The following is a 16,056-nucleotide window of genomic DNA, read 5'->3' on the forward strand; positions in this document are numbered from 1 at the left end:
AGTCTACAAAGTCTAATACTCCCAAAGTAGTTAAGTGACTTTTCCAAGATCACACAGGATATAAGTAATTAAAGGCAGAATTTGAAACCAACTCCTCTGACTCTAAATTCACTATTCTTTCTCCTCCAGCATATTGCTTATCCCTATATTCTTAGATTCGACACATCTAAATCTCAGTGAAATTCAGGTTTCGAGAGCAAACAAATATTCAGGTATGAAGTCTGATAGATTAAGCAGAACACTGTGATAGGGAAAAGATGCCATTGGGGAAGACAGCACTAGAAAAGAGGAGTTCTTCTAGATTTCAGATACCATACCTAGAATGAGATTAGATTGTGTCTCCCTAATTCCATGCAGAACTAAGATATTTGTGACCAGATCATTATCCTTTGGCCCCATGGCCCAGACTTTAGTTGGAAGTCTATAACAGGGAAGGGAAGGGAAGTAGGAAACAAAAATTTCTATAAGTGACTAAGCACTGCACTAAATTTTTTACATGTTACATCATTTACAAAACTCTAGGAGGTATTATTGTTATTTCCATCATACAGTTGAGAAAACTGAGAGATTAAATGATTTATCCATGGTTACATACCTAGTAAATGTTTGAAGCTAAATAACTCAAGACATTCTGATTCTAGGTCATCATTCTATCCAATGAGACACCTAGTTGTCACCAGCACCAAGGGAAATGAGTATAAAACCATAGGGTTTTTCCTGGCAAGGTGTGCATAGAACCTAGGATGTTGCACCCAATAGATGATTCAGCTTTTATTATTCATTTGTCTAATTAAGTATATCGTTTTAAATCATTTTCTGAGTGAAGGTGACTAAATAAAACAAGAAAAAGAAAGCTAAAGGGGGTGGGGAAGGGGAGGGCAAGAGGAGTTCATCGTATAAATAGGTGAGAGTATGAGCCAGAGATTAAGTAATTGTATATTGGATAGAAACAGAGGGAAGGGAAGAGGTGGCTGGGTAGTAATAATAAGAAAGAAAAACAAAAATCAGCTATGAAGGAGAAACTGATATTACCTGACAAGCTATCAAACCCAGATGACTCCGAGTATAATGGTGTCACAAACAAAAATATAAAAATAAGCAGAGAAAACTACTCTGAGTTAAGGAAATGTGCATTAACTATAAGCCATATGTTATAAGAATACATCAAAATGATTCTCTTAACTGCATTCTAATACAAAGCAACAAGTATGCATTTAAATGATGCTCTACTGCATAAATTACACCTCAAGGGAGCAAACTTGACATGAAAATCAATGAATTCAGTTTAATCAGGTTGTATTTCAGGTGCTGATAGGACATCAGATGAGATGGCTAGCAGGCAGATGCTACAAATAAAGATTTTGGAGTTAATGTGCATTGAAGGAACAGTAGAGAACTTAGAAGGAAAGACCAAGGGTAAAACCTTGAACAATACCTACACTAGAGCAGTATAAGGAAAAAATAAGCAATTTAAAGTATAATGGATTTTTAACTAAAACTGGGTTTGAATTTTGGCTCTGCCTCTCCCTACCTGAGTGAGCTCATTTAACATCTCCAGGCCTCCTCGGTTTCTCATTTGTAAAATGAGGTGTTAGATAACATGGCCTCTTGCTCTAGATTCATGAGTTCCAAATCACTTAATCTCTCTTGTCTCCAGTTTACTTACCACTAAAAACAGGAAGATGGACTAGATGATCAGTAAGGTCTTTCCCAAATTCCTTCTGATGCTTTATTCCTCCTGAACCTTTTCTTCATTCTCACTGGGACCTCCAACCCATCCACCTTTCAGTATTCTCCTGTCCCCAGTTTACTTTCCCTCTTTTTCATTTTCACCTTTATGGTTAACCAGTTTAACGTGAACTTATCTTTTATTCTTGGATCCCTTGAATTCCTAGTCTTATTATATTCCTGTGTGACCAAACCCCAATCCTATCTTATCTATCTGCCCATTAGATTCTGCTCCTACTCTTGTGCAACTAAGTGGAAATAGGAAAAATTCCACAACTGATCTAACTGGTTCCACTACACATTTATATTATTAATCTCAATTTGGATCTCATGGCAACAAAGCAATCTTTTGCTCCTATCCAAATAATTCTGAATATCAATCCTCATAGGCAAATATAAACATTCTTTTCTCTCTGCAAGCTTTCCATATCACTCCTTGCCCCTAGTCTCATTTCATACTTTAGCAAGAAAATAGAGAGGATGCTATGTAGCAGAGTGGATAGAAGGCTTGGAATGAGGAGGACCTGAGTTCAAAGCTGATCTCAGACATTTGGCTCTAGCTGTGTGATCCTGAGTAAGTCATTTAAGTTGCCATTGTCATCCCCCCCAAAAAAGAAAATAAAGCTGTGAGCACCATCTTACCCCTTTTCTACATAAAAAGCCCACCTTTAAACTATCTCTTATTTTCTTCTTTATTCCAGGCTCTGATAAAGAGATGAAACTTCTTCTTCCTAAGGACAACATCCTTTGCATGTAGTCTTAATTCCATCTCTTCTATTCCTCCCCAGTAGAATGTTTTATAATTACTCCCTCAGAGGCTTGCTCTAGTTGGCTCAAAAAGACTTGTAAAGAAACCAATGTCAAATTTGTAGATGGCACTTACCTCAGAAACTGGGCAATTATTATAAATCAGGGCTAGGTTTGTTATTTTGTTGATTATCTAGACTTCAAAAACTTAATAATGTAGATTAAACTTCAAATTGTGGGTATATATTTTTTCCAGTAAACATTTCCTAAAACACCCTTAAATTGCTCTATCAACATTGCTTGAGCTCAGGGAAAGGATTCATCAATAGAATGAAGGCCTAGTGACAGGAACAACAACAATAATAATTGGTATTTATATAATGCTTTAAGTTTTGTAAAGTCTTATATCCATTATCTCAGTTGAGTATTGCAACCTCTGCATCCTTCCTTCTCTAATGGTTAATTCTCCTTATCTGCCGGTTCCTTCCTTCATGCCTACAAACATGTACTTTGACTCTTCCATTCTTAAAAAATCTTCACTATCCCTGATCATTTTCTCAACCTATTATTCTATATCTATACTTCCCTTCAGAGCCTTCTCCTTACAAAAAAAAAATGTCTATACATTTTGCCTCTATTTCTCAACTCTTGGTTCTCAACATTTTGCAATATGGTGTCTATCTCATCATTCAGCTGAAATTGCTCTCCAAAATTACCAATGATTTCTTTATTTTGAGTTTCCAGAGACCTTTGCTTAATATCTTTCAAAAACTTTATGCAGCATCTGATATTGCCTACCACCCTCTCCTTCTAGATACTTTTTCATTTCTGGGTTTTCATGACACTGTTCTATTTTGACTTTGCTCCTAACTTCCTGACCCCTTCATCTCAATCTCTTTTATTGACTCATCATCGATACCACATTCCTAGCTATAGGTCTACCCTGAGATTATGCCCTGGATTCTCTTGTCTTCTTTCTCTAATTTTCCATTTGGTGACTTTATTTGTTCCCATGAGTTTAATTATCATCTCTTTAGATTTCTTCAAAATCTATGTATCTAGCACTAATCTTTTTCCTGAGATCTAATCACACATGTTCATGTGCTCACTGGACATTTCAAATAATTTATCCTATAGGCATCTCAAGCTCAACATATCCAAAGGTGAATTAATTATATTTCTTCAAAAACATATGCCCTTCTGAACTTTCTCATTTCTGTCAATGGAACCACTATCCTTCACTCACCTGTTATTGTCAAATGTCATTCCAGTTTCTTCCCTGTATCTATTGCAATGGTTATTTTATATGTCTGGAATGCACTAATTCTTCAATTCTGCCTCTTTGATATCTTTACTTCCTTCAAAACTGCTCATGTCATCTACCTGAAGTTTTTCCTGATCTCTCCCAGCTGACAATGTCATTCTCTCCATATACACACTCACATAAAAACTTTGTATTTATGTTGTATATACTTTGTACACATTTTATATAAGAAATCCAGAACTTAGCACAATGTTTGGCACTTAAAAAATGCTTATGAGTTGACCAACTTGCTATCTACCTTGATAGAATGTAAGTCTCTTACAGGCAAGGACTATTTAATTTTGGTCATTCTATCACTAGCACATAATAGGCACTTAATAAATGTTTTTTGATTGATTGATCAATTCTATCCCTAAAGCTTAAAATCCCTTACAAGAAGAACTAGCAAAGGTGACAAAGAAGGAAGAGACAGAGAACAGAAAGAAAAGGGGGAGTTTCAGTGAGGAAGGAGAGGAAGGAAAAGCCAGTGTCAAATACTTTGTTTTTGTTTGTCTTTTGTATTTGAAAAGAACCAATCAAGTTAATAGTCAATCAAGTAAAATCAAATACTATAGGTAAGACAAATAGATGAGTATTGAGGGCCTTTGGACTTATTAAAAGGGTGTAGTAGACAGAATGCTAGATTTGAAGTCAGAGTTGAATTTAAATCCCTGTCTCTAACACTTATTAGCTTTGCGGGCCACAAGCAGGCCACTTCTCTTCGTCTCATTTTCCTCATATATAAAATAGATATAAAAATACCATAAAACTTAAATAAGAAAATGTATGTTAAAATCTTTGATGGAACAATGATAAATTTGAACCCAAATGCACATATATACACATATACAAACACACACACACACACACATACACACTATTGATTTATAAACATAAAACCAGAATGAATCAATCACCGTGTTGTATTAATGCCCAACATGAAACAGAAAACTCCAAATTAGTGTTCTACAAGAGTGCTTAATTCCCATTCATATATCTATCTAATTTAGACAAAATGTGATTGAATGAGAAATGTTATTATCTAATATTTACAGAAAAGGATTTCTAATAGGCCAAGATATGGGGTGAGAGAGAATGTACAAAAGTAAAGAAGAAATTTTGTTTTGGCGAGAAAATAATAGAAGTAACATTACTGTGAACTTTCAACTATCCATGGGCTACCTACACTTTTATTTGACCAGTAAGGATGTGGGAAGAAAACCCACAAAAGTAGTCTCTACATATTATGGAGATAACCATAGAATTATGACATGATTTAGTCAAGGGGGTTGGAGGTTGAGAGGAAATAGAATTATCTTTTTTGAAATTGAATTATCACTGTATTACCTAAGTCACTTAATCCCAATTGCCTTACAAAAAAAAAGAAAGAAAGAAAGAAAGAAAGAAATTGAAATGAAAGCCTCATCTTCTTCTGTTAGTATGGATAGCTAGGAATTGATGGCATGACTAAATGAAGATGAGAAAGAGAGACAAAAACAGGAGGAGGGGGCAAAAATTGGAAATTGAGGGGATGCTCATCAATTGGTGAATGGCTGAATAAATTTTTGTATGTGATTATGATGGAATGCTATTGTTCCATAAGAAATGATGAACAGGATGCTCTCAGAAAAACCTGAAAAGTCCTCCCTGAGCTCATGCAAAGTGAAATGTACTATGTACACAGTAGCAACAATATTATAAAATGATCAGCTACTATGCCAAAAACGAGAAATCTGTGGATATTGAATGTAGATCAAAGCCTAGTATTTTCACCTTTTTGTTGCTGTTGTTTGTTTGCTTGGCTTTTTTTTCTCATTTTTTTTCACTTTTAATCTGATTTTTCTTGCACAGCATGACAAATATGGAAATATGTTTAGAAGAACTGCACATGTTTAACCTACATCAGATTGCTTGCTGTCTTGGGGAGGGAGTGGGGAAAGAGAGGGAGAAAAATTTGGAACACAAGGTTTTGCAAAGATGAATGCTGAAAACTATCTTTGCATGTATTTAGAAAAATAAAACAGTATAATAAAATAAATAAATAAATAAGATGATTAGCTGTGAATGACTGAGCTATTCTCAGCAATACAAGAATCCAAGGCAATTCTGAAGGACTTAATGATAAAAATGCTTTCCACACCCATAGAAAGAACTGATTTTGTCTGAATGCAGATTAAAACATACTTCTTTTTTTTTACTTTATTTTTCTTGAGGAGAGAATCTATATTTTCTTCTGCAACATGGATTTTTTAAAAGATTTTCTGTTTGCTTTTTGCTTTGATTTTTTGTTGTTGTTTTGTTTTGTTTTTTGGTGAGGCAATTGGAGTTAAATAACTTGCTCAGGGTTACACAGATAGTAAATGTTAAGTGTCTAAAGCCGGATTTTAACTAAAATCTTACTGACTTCAGGGCTGGTGTTCTATCTACTATGCCATCTACTGCCCCAACAACATGACTTTTATTGAAATGTTTTGCATAATTTCACATGAGCCTTTCTCAATGCAAGGGTTGGGGAGGGAGGAAGAGAGAGAATCTGGAACTTAAAGTTTTAAAAAACAAATGTAAAAAATTATTTTACATGTAACTGGAGAAAATAAAATATTAAAAGAGAGTCTATATAAATTGTATATGACATATGTATAAGTGTATATATATGTATGTGTGATTATTTAGACTGTATATATAAACAGATAGACTCAATGTAATCACTGTATAATATTTGACTTCCGACCTAATCTGGTTTCTTTATTTCTATACCTATTGCTATCTTGACTAGGCTAAGAATGTAGAGAAAACTGGCTTGGGATTCTTAGTATGTGGCCATAGAGAGGTCACCCCCCCCAACCTCATTTTCTTTTTCTATAATACTTTTATGCCCTACTTCAAATTGTAGTTGTGAAAATCAAAGGAGGTAATATATACAAAGTGTTGCATAAATGTTAAATCACTGTATAAAGGTTAGTCAGTGTTATTATTACTCTTGAATAAAGATAGAGGAAATACAAAAAACAGACACAAACCAATTGTTTCCTGAGACACTAATCCAGAAAGTGGGGGTGGCCAAGTGGGAATGAACAAAGACTAGAGAAGTGGGCACTGTTAGTGAGAACTTTATTTTCATAATCTACTAACACTTAGCAAAACATTCTCCTGGGAATAGACAAAAGATATTCTGTTATACCAATTTTACAAATGAGGGAACTGGGATTTGAGAAACTTGATACTAAAATTTCAGTCTCACTTTCTACTCATAAGAGCTCTCCAGGGAAGAAGCAAGAGGCTATATTACCAGCAAAAGCTTATAAAAGGTTGAGTTTAAGATAGGATCATAGCATCAGATTTCATACTGGAAGAGACTTTAGAAGTCATCTAGTTCAACGTTCTCATTTTACTGATGAGGAAATTGAGACCCAGGTAGGTAATTAAAATCACAGGGGCAATAAGTGGCAAAACCAGGATTCAAATCTAATTCTTCCCCCAAATCCATTCCTTTTTCTACTCCCCCCTATATACCCACAATGTCTACTTAATCTGCTTACAAATTACAACGTCCAAAAACACAGAAGACAGAGAAACTAAACAAATTGGAAAATGGATGTGGTACTGATTGAATTCCCAGGCAGTATCTGACAGCCAAAATCATCAAATACTCTTCCCTCTCATCCATTTATCTTGGGGTACCTATGGTGTGACATGCCACGGAAGAAGAGATCAGAATCCACCATGGTACCAGGCAGAGTTAAAGATACATCATCACCAGGATGAAAAATCCTGAGTCATCCCAGCTCAGGGTATTTATAGTGTAATGCAGTAAAGGGGCTGAAAAAAGAGCTTATCATAGTTGGAAAAACACTGAAATGTACATACCTGGCCCACCACACATTAAGCTATCAAGCTACTTTTGGAAGACACTGCTTTCTTTGACAGCTAGCTCAGAATAAGAGTTCCTATTAACAACAGCTCACATTGTTACATAGCTACATATATATATATATATATATATATATATATATATATATATATATGTTCATTCTATGTATATGTTCTATATTCTATAATACATGTTATATATATGTAACATATATGTTATATAGTTATACAAATATATGCATTCTATATACACAGCTATGTTATATAGCTATACATATATGCATTCTATATATAGCTATATGTTAAATAGTTATATAAATATATATGTACATTCTATGTATAATTTATATAGCTATATAAAAATGTATGCATTCTATGTTTAGCTATATGTTATATAGCTATATAAATATATGTGTGCATTCTACATATAGCTACATATATTGATATATAAAATATGCAAAGATATTACAAGAAGTTCTTCCACAGAGGCAGCGCAATTTTAAATATCCTCATTTTAAAAAGAAAGAAATTTGGGCTCAGAGAGGTTTAAGAGCCTAATAGAGCTTAAAGGTACTTCAAGCTATTTCCAATTGCCTTATTGTACAGATGAAGAAACTAAGGCTCCAAAAAAAAAGTGTCTTGGATATTGTTAATCAACTAGTAAGTGTCAGAGGCAAGATTAGACCCCAGGTGTTTCTAACTTTAGATACCATACTTTCTAATATGACACAATGACTCTTATCTTGCCCATGGCCACATAGATACTAAGTGGAGAAAGCAATACTTCAGACCATACACTCTCACTACAATATGTATTCTTTCTATACAATACTGACTTTCTGTAAAAATGAGAGGTTGAATTACATGACTTCTGAGATCTCTTCCACATGATCTTACAAAGTTAGGAGACTTAACAAGGCAAAACATCATAGTATGGCAGAAAAGCATTTTCCCAACAAGACACCACCTTTGTCCTGGCTTTCCTAGAGGCTACTTTCAGGTTATTTTCTCTTGAACTACTAATTCTGTTACTGTTACAAATTACAACGTCCAAAAACACAGAAGACAGAGAAACTAAACAAATTGGAAAATGTTCAGACTTATAGTGTAGAACCATATATGATACAGCTAGGCATGAGTAGACTGGACTTGGAGTCAGATGAATTTTATTTTAAATACTGCCTCTGAGATTTACTGATTGTGAAACCAAAAGGAAGTCCGAAAATCACTCAGTTTTTGATTCTTCACCCATAAAATGAGTAATACTTGTAATATTATTAGGGAGGTGTCACAATGGAGTCATTGGGCCTGGAATCAGCAAGAACTGAATTCCCATTTGACTGCAAACACTTATTGGCTATATTACCCTGGGCAAACCACTTGACTCCTGTCTGCCTTGGTTTCCTCAGCAGTAAAAATGAGAATCATAGCATTCACCTCCCAGGAGATTTGTGAGAACTGTATGAGATAATATTTATAAAAAGCACTTAACACAGTACTTGCTCCTCCTGCCATACCTATTTCACCAGGTTTTTGTTTGGCTCAAATTATTTAATATACCCCCAAAAAAATTTAAAACCACTATTTAAGATATATCATTCAGAATGATATAGTCAAACACTTGGAAAATGTGAAACAAAAACTAGAAGATACAAGCAAAAGAGTAAATAAGAGATAAGTTATTCTTTACCTCCTCATGAATCCCGCATCCAGAAATCACTATATTGGGCCGGAAGTTATTTGCTTTAACCTTCTTCTCAAGTCGGGAATTGAGATCTGCCAGTGAAGCCTCAGAGAGAATCAAGAAAGGACTAGCATCAGGGTAAGCAACCTGCACAAGGAGGAGGATAAAAAAGATTAGTTGGAAGTGCATAAACAAGCGCTGCCCCAAATTTGATTACAATTATTCCAAAAGTCCTCTTGTGTTTTTGTAAAGATGCATATTTATTTATTTCATTCCTATAGTTCCTATAAGAGAATGAGAATAGTCAGCTAGAAGCCAATCTGTCACTAACAAGTTATGTGACTATAGGTAAGTTAGCTAACCTCTCTGAGCTGCCATTTCTTCATCTTTAAATTAAGAGTTGTATTAATTGGCAATTCTTAACCTATTTTTGTTTCATGGACTCCTACAGCAGTCTGATGAATCTTACAGACTGATCAGAATAATGTTTTCTAAATAATTTAAGGAAATGCTCACTTTCAGTTAGAGATTAGTGAAAATAAAAACATACTTATTTTTTCACCCATGTTCATAAAACCCCTAAAATCTGTGCACAGGTACCAAATCTTTTAGATTAAGATATGTTTAAGGTCCCCTCCAGCTTCATTATTCTCAAGATTTATCAGAGAAGAATATCAATAACTTTCAAATTGTCTGGCATCCTTTCCACCAATCAAAACATTACTCAGATGATTCATTGGTCATTAATAAGAACATGCTATTTCCCCAGTTCAGTTTTATGTATTACAATTCTTATTTGTCATCAGTCTAATTTCTTTGAAGGTCAATCTGATTTTTTTCAGCTTCTGAGTCAACAACTATTTAAAACACATGTTGTAATTCAACACAACTGCAATGATTAGGATTTTGTAATCAAAGTGATATTGTAGTATGAGGTGAAAGGAAGACAGCTGAAGAACAAATAAGATAATATTTGTAGAGCTTTTAGAACAATATCTGGTAAACAGTAAATGCCATATAATTGCTTCCTTCTTTTCCCATCTTCTTTTCCTCCAACCTTTCACCCTTGGATGAAACCACTAATAGCTAAAGAACAGAAGTATTCACAGATCAAATATTACCAGTTTCTTTGTCTTCAGATCATATCATTACCACAATCCTAACAGTAATAAGAAGACAGAAGCTTAAGGAAGATAAAATTTCAGGCATTCAAAATACAAAAGAGCAATCAGTGCTAATATGACCTAAAAAACATTTTTTAACTTATTTCCTGTGCTAGTAGAGGCAATTTGACTACTCTGGCAAAATTTTGTCATGGATATATTACTGGTTTAATGACCAATGGAAATTATCCATCATTCATCTCAGTAACTTAGAAGAAAATAATTTACAAATTTATATATCAAAGGAAAATCATTCTCATCTAACCTTATCTGTAATCCTGAAAGCATCCTGTATTTGTTTGGAATTTCTTGGCCGCATATGAGGCTCAAAGTATACCAGCCGATAGGACTGAGTCTTCAGAAAATTGGTAATCCATTGGGCTGCCTCATCACCACAATCTCTTCCCTCAATCCCAAGGCCATGAACTCTGCAGGAGGCAATAGAAGGGAAGAGTTAGAATTTAGAACTCAGAACACATACTTTTAAAAATGTAAATGTGACATATTGAACAAAAATGTATTCTTTATTTCGACTATCATTTACTTTCTCTGCCTCCAAAATAGTAACTTTGTAATCCAAAGCAAGGTCAAGTGGAGATTCAGTGTCTGAGAAGTTTTGTCTGCTAGAAGTTAGAGATTTAATTGTTGAATTAAGTTGAATTACATTAAAGAGATAGGGAGATTCCCTCCTGGGAATTAGCTACACCAAACATGCAGGCATATGGCTACATGAAGCCCACAGCCTGAACCAGATTAGAATATAATTGGAAAAAAATAACAAAATAAACAAACATACAATAAAACCAGATAATGTTAATCTGTGGTTCTCTAAATCAATATATGATTCAAAGGATTCCTTATGTGTGGTTTATTGACACATACATATGCCCCTTTCTATTTGAATTTGACATCACGTGTATAAAATTGCAAATTCAGATCAAAATAAAAATGTCACTCAAGACATTTGAGGTACAAAAATTTTTAAAAATGAATAATATACACCCTCAAGGAGCTAGCCTCTGCATAGGGAGAGAGGGATGTGAAATGTCTAAATACAGGATTTTGTTATCCTCTTTTCTCAGGACTCAACTCTCTGTTTGTGAATAGCCCTCTCTGATTATTCCTATTAAGTTGTTTTCAGTCATGTCTGGTTTCTTTTGGGGTTTTCTTGACAGAGATCCTGGAATAGTTTCCATTTCCTTCTGTAGCTCATTTTACAGATGAGGAAACTGAGGCAAAAGTGGTTAAATGACTCCAGGTTTGCAGCTGTATTTGCTGTGTCACCTAGCTACCCTATAGCCTTCCCGAATCCACCCAATTAAAAATATTCTCTCTCCCCTCAATTTTCCCTAGGGCCCTTTATCTAGATCAGTCTTCTTTCCTTTCCCCATCACACTCTACATTGCATCATCGTATACCGCTTACTAGTTGTATGACTCTGGGTAAGTCATTTAACTTTGTTTGCCTCAGTTTTCTCATCCGTAAAATGAGCTAGAAAAGGGAATGACAAACCAGGATCCCTGTCAAGAAAACCCAAATTGGGGGGGGGGGTCATAAAAATTCAGATACAATTAAAAAATGGCCCAACAATGGTATCACAAAATAAACAATCATCAATACTGTAAATATTCCAAAGAATGAACTATAAGCCATTCCTAAAGGAAAAGTTCCCAGAGTGTCTGTGATAATCACAGTGTCACTGGAATCATTTCATGTCTCCTAAGGGAACTAATTTAAAAGATACTCATCTGAAGGTACAAGATCCAGTGGGTTCAATCTAATATCCAATTACCGTATGGTCATGCTTTCTACAATTCACCCCATTCCTTTCCCCTGGATTCTACCATGGCAATCTTTAAAAACTAGCTATTACTATCTTATGCAATGAAATACCAACTTATTAATGAGTGTTAAAGGACAGTTTCATTTTCAAGAGAAAGAAGATTTGAGAGAATGGGGAAGAAATCAAAATAGTTTGAGTAAAGGGGTGATTAAGCCATGTAGAAATGATAGTTGATAATTGCCTTAGCTGGATTTACACTTATCTTAAGTAAATGGGGGAAAGGAAAGATAAGAGTTTCTAGTCTTTCCACTTGCCAACAGTTTCCACAGAAACCACTCTATAGGCACTTGCTATTTTTTACCCTCATACTGAGCAAAGTTTGATATACAAAAATGGTTCTTCTTACCCCACCCCAAAAATAGAATGAATCAAAAGTAGATTCAATCAGGGAATCATAGAATCTCAGAATTAAAAAGGAAACTTCAGAGACCATCTAGTAGAATCCATTCCAGAACAGGACTACAAACATCCCTGATAAATGGTCAGCTCATTTTTTTCTTGAATATTCATCATTTGGGGGAAATCACTACCTCTGATCATTAGGAAGCTTTTCAACAAATCGAACTTCCCCAAACATAAGGAACATATGCCACTAAGTTTGCAAATATGGCAAAGAGCACAAAAAATATTGGGCCTATTTCAACTGTAACACAGATAATGGACACAGATTCTATCACCTCAATTATGACCATTATCTCTACTGTCTTCTGCCCTAGCCTGGTGAGTTGTTGAAGATCAATACATTACTGACAAAAAAAATATCAACAACATGATATATGTAAAATATAACAAAAATAATTAACGATAGTGATGATAATCATAATAATAATAGCAGCTAATCTTTATATAATGTTTTTACTATTTGATCATCAGGGGAAGCCATGGTTAGAAAGAAGTTTGTTTTTTAAAAATTTGAAAGGTTTATGGACTGCAAACTCAATATGAGTCAGCAATGTTATGTGGCAGCCACCCAATAAAGCTAATGCAATCTTGGGGTGTGTTAAGAAAGGCATAGTGTCAAGAATAAAGAGGCTATATTATCTCTGTACTTAGCTCTAGATAGACTACATAAACTGGAATAGAGTAAACCAGGATGGCAAAGAATCTGAATTTGTGTCCTCTGAGGAACATGAATTTGGGGAACTAGGTATATGTAGGCTAGAGAAGAGATACTCACAGGAAATATAACCAATGTGTTCATGTATGTGGAGGACTGTCATGTAGAAGAGGGGTTACACTTGTTTTGTTTGAGACTAGAAGACAATATACAGACCCATGGGTAAAAGTTGCAAAGAAGAAACATAGGGAAAAAATTCTAAATCAATTAGGGTTGCTCCATAATAGAATAAGGAAATGGCAGAACATTCCAGTACCTTTGCCAAGGAAACCCCAAAATGGAGTCATGAAGAGTTGGACATAATTAAACAACAACATAATACAATAAATGAAATTGAGAGGTGGTGGACCCCTCTTCACTAGAGATCTTCAAGGAAAGGCTGGCTGATCATTTGTCAGGAATTTTATAATAGGGATTCCCTTTGGGGTATTATTTGGAACAGATGGCCACTAAAGTCATTTCCAACATTCAAATTCAGTGATTTTATGATCCTCACAATAAACTTATGAGGTTTATACTATTTTACAAATGAAGGAACTGAAGCTGAGAAAGATTAAATAACTTAGGTTCACAATGTTAATACATATCTGAAGCAGAATGAAAAACCAAGTTTTCCTGCCTGCAAGCTAAGAATTCAATCAGTTGTGCCCAAGATCCTAAACCCAGCATAGTTTCTTCCACCACCACCACCAAAAGAAAGAAAACATTATGACTGAAAAAATCAAATTGTAATATGGGACTGAGGCCTCTACTTCTTTTTGATAGTAAAAACATGATTGCGGGGCAAAAATAACTAGAAAGCAATAATTCCTTTGGAATTCTTAAGGAGGGATACAAAGAACAATGCAGCAAAGCCAGAAGTGACTCTGATCTCATGAGAATACCCAGAAGCTTTATGAATTAACTAGAAATCTTTAGGAAATATCTTTAGGCTCTAGTTACAAATCGTTTACAAGAGAATGGTTTTACCCATTGAAAGCAAACTCAACCTTTGTCCAAAGCAGTTGTGTGCTGACAGAGATTCTTAGTCTTAACATTTGCCTGTTTACAAATGTTTAACCTTTTCAGGCCAAAACATTTACATGAGACCATGTAGAACCAGGAAAATTTCCTGTACAAAGGGATTATTGGAGGTTTAATTTCATTAAAACAACTCCAAAGAAACTTCTGTGACTAAATTAAGATTTTTTTTTTGGGGGGGGGGGGCGGGAATAGAGGGAGAAGGGGAGTAAGTGTTTCAACAAGCTAGTAACCTTTGCTTTCCAAATCTTTAGACTATAGAAATTGTTTTATGGCATGTGGTATTTATATATTTTTTATCTGGCAATCATTTTGTGTTTCTTCTCCATACAGTAGATGTTCCAACTTCAGTGAGGTTTCTTTCCTAAAGTTTCTAATTTATTAAACACACACAAAATAAATTCCCCAAAGAAAGAATATTAAAATTATCTCCCACCTCACCTGCACTTCCTTACTACATTTGCAGTGGGTGCTTTGATGGGCAGAATCAAGTCCTGGGTGTAGGCTGCACTGAGAATCAGGGAGTCATTTTCACAGGTTAGAGAAATTAATACCAGGCGGGGTTCCTGTCGAGCGGTGACCATGTTTCCTTCTTCATTGATGATGAGCCAAAACCTACCATTATCAGAGCACAGCAAGAGAAAGAACAGTGTTACAATCAGAGCACAACAGCGCAGAGTGCTAGGACTATATTTCATCAGAGAGGAAGAGGAGAAAGGGAAAAACAAGGGGGAGGAAAAGAGAATATAGTGCCATACAAGCAATGCTGAATTTATCCCTTAGGTTTCAAGGTCCAATGACTACTTAATAAATGGATATATAGCTATAAAGCCCTAAGGTTATGGAAATTCAAAAATAGTATTGAGAGATAGCATATTAATAGTAGGGGAGAGTGCCACTCTTTGGAAGTTAGAAAGACTTACTAGCTATGTAATGTGGACAAGTTACTTAACCCCAATTGCTTCACTAAAAAAAATTAAAAATAAAGACTTGTGTTCATGTCCTGTTTGGGGCATATACTAGATGTACAACCATAGGGAAAGGACTTAAGCCCTCAGTTTCCACTAGAGTGATTTCTAAAATTACAAGTGATCTGTGTGTAACCTTCCTGAAGACCAGAAGACTCATCTTCCTAAATTCAAATCAGTCTCAGACATGTACTAGTTGTTTTACCCTGGGCAAGTCACTTAACACAGTTTGCCTCAGTTCTTCATCTATAAAATGAACTGGAGAAAGAAATGGCAAATCACTCCAGTGGCTTTGCCAAGAAAACCTCAAATGGGGGTCACAAAGAGTTGAAACAACTAAAATCATTGAATAACAATGTGATCTGTATTGGTAGAAGGAGATTTCACACTGGAAGTTCCTTCTAGTGCTGGGATTAGCTCTGGATCTCAGTCACCCAACAATGGTATGATAGAAATGTTGAGACAAAATTTCAAGCATGGATCAATTTATTAAGTAGGCTGTTGTTCAGTCATTTCTGATTCTTCCTGACCCCATGGACCATAGCACATCAACAATGTTCATTGGGATTTTCTGACAAAAATATTGGAGTGTTTTTCCATTTCCTTAAGATTA

At 35.0% G+C, this 16,056-nt stretch overlaps 1 protein-coding gene across 3 annotated transcripts in view; it reads right to left on the reverse strand.

The window, feature by feature from the left end:
- Positions 1-16,056, reverse strand: part of LOC116423382 (mitochondrial amidoxime-reducing component 1-like) — a 42,366-nt gene that overhangs the window by 14,903 nt on the left and 11,407 nt on the right. For all 3 annotated transcript variants that reach the window (XM_031967086.1, XM_031967085.1, XM_031967084.1), the window contains exons 2-4: positions 14,917-15,090; positions 10,761-10,923; positions 9,339-9,479 (exon numbers count right to left, since the gene is read on the reverse strand). In XM_031967086.1, coding sequence (XP_031822946.1) covers positions 9,339-9,479; positions 10,761-10,923; positions 14,917-15,090 — 478 coding nt within the window. The remainder of the gene's footprint in view (positions 1-9,338; positions 9,480-10,760; positions 10,924-14,916; positions 15,091-16,056) is intronic.

This window comes from Sarcophilus harrisii, chromosome 4 (assembly GCF_902635505.1).
Source record: "Sarcophilus harrisii chromosome 4, mSarHar1.11, whole genome shotgun sequence".
NCBI classification, from domain to species: Eukaryota; Metazoa; Chordata; class Mammalia; order Dasyuromorphia; family Dasyuridae; genus Sarcophilus; species Sarcophilus harrisii.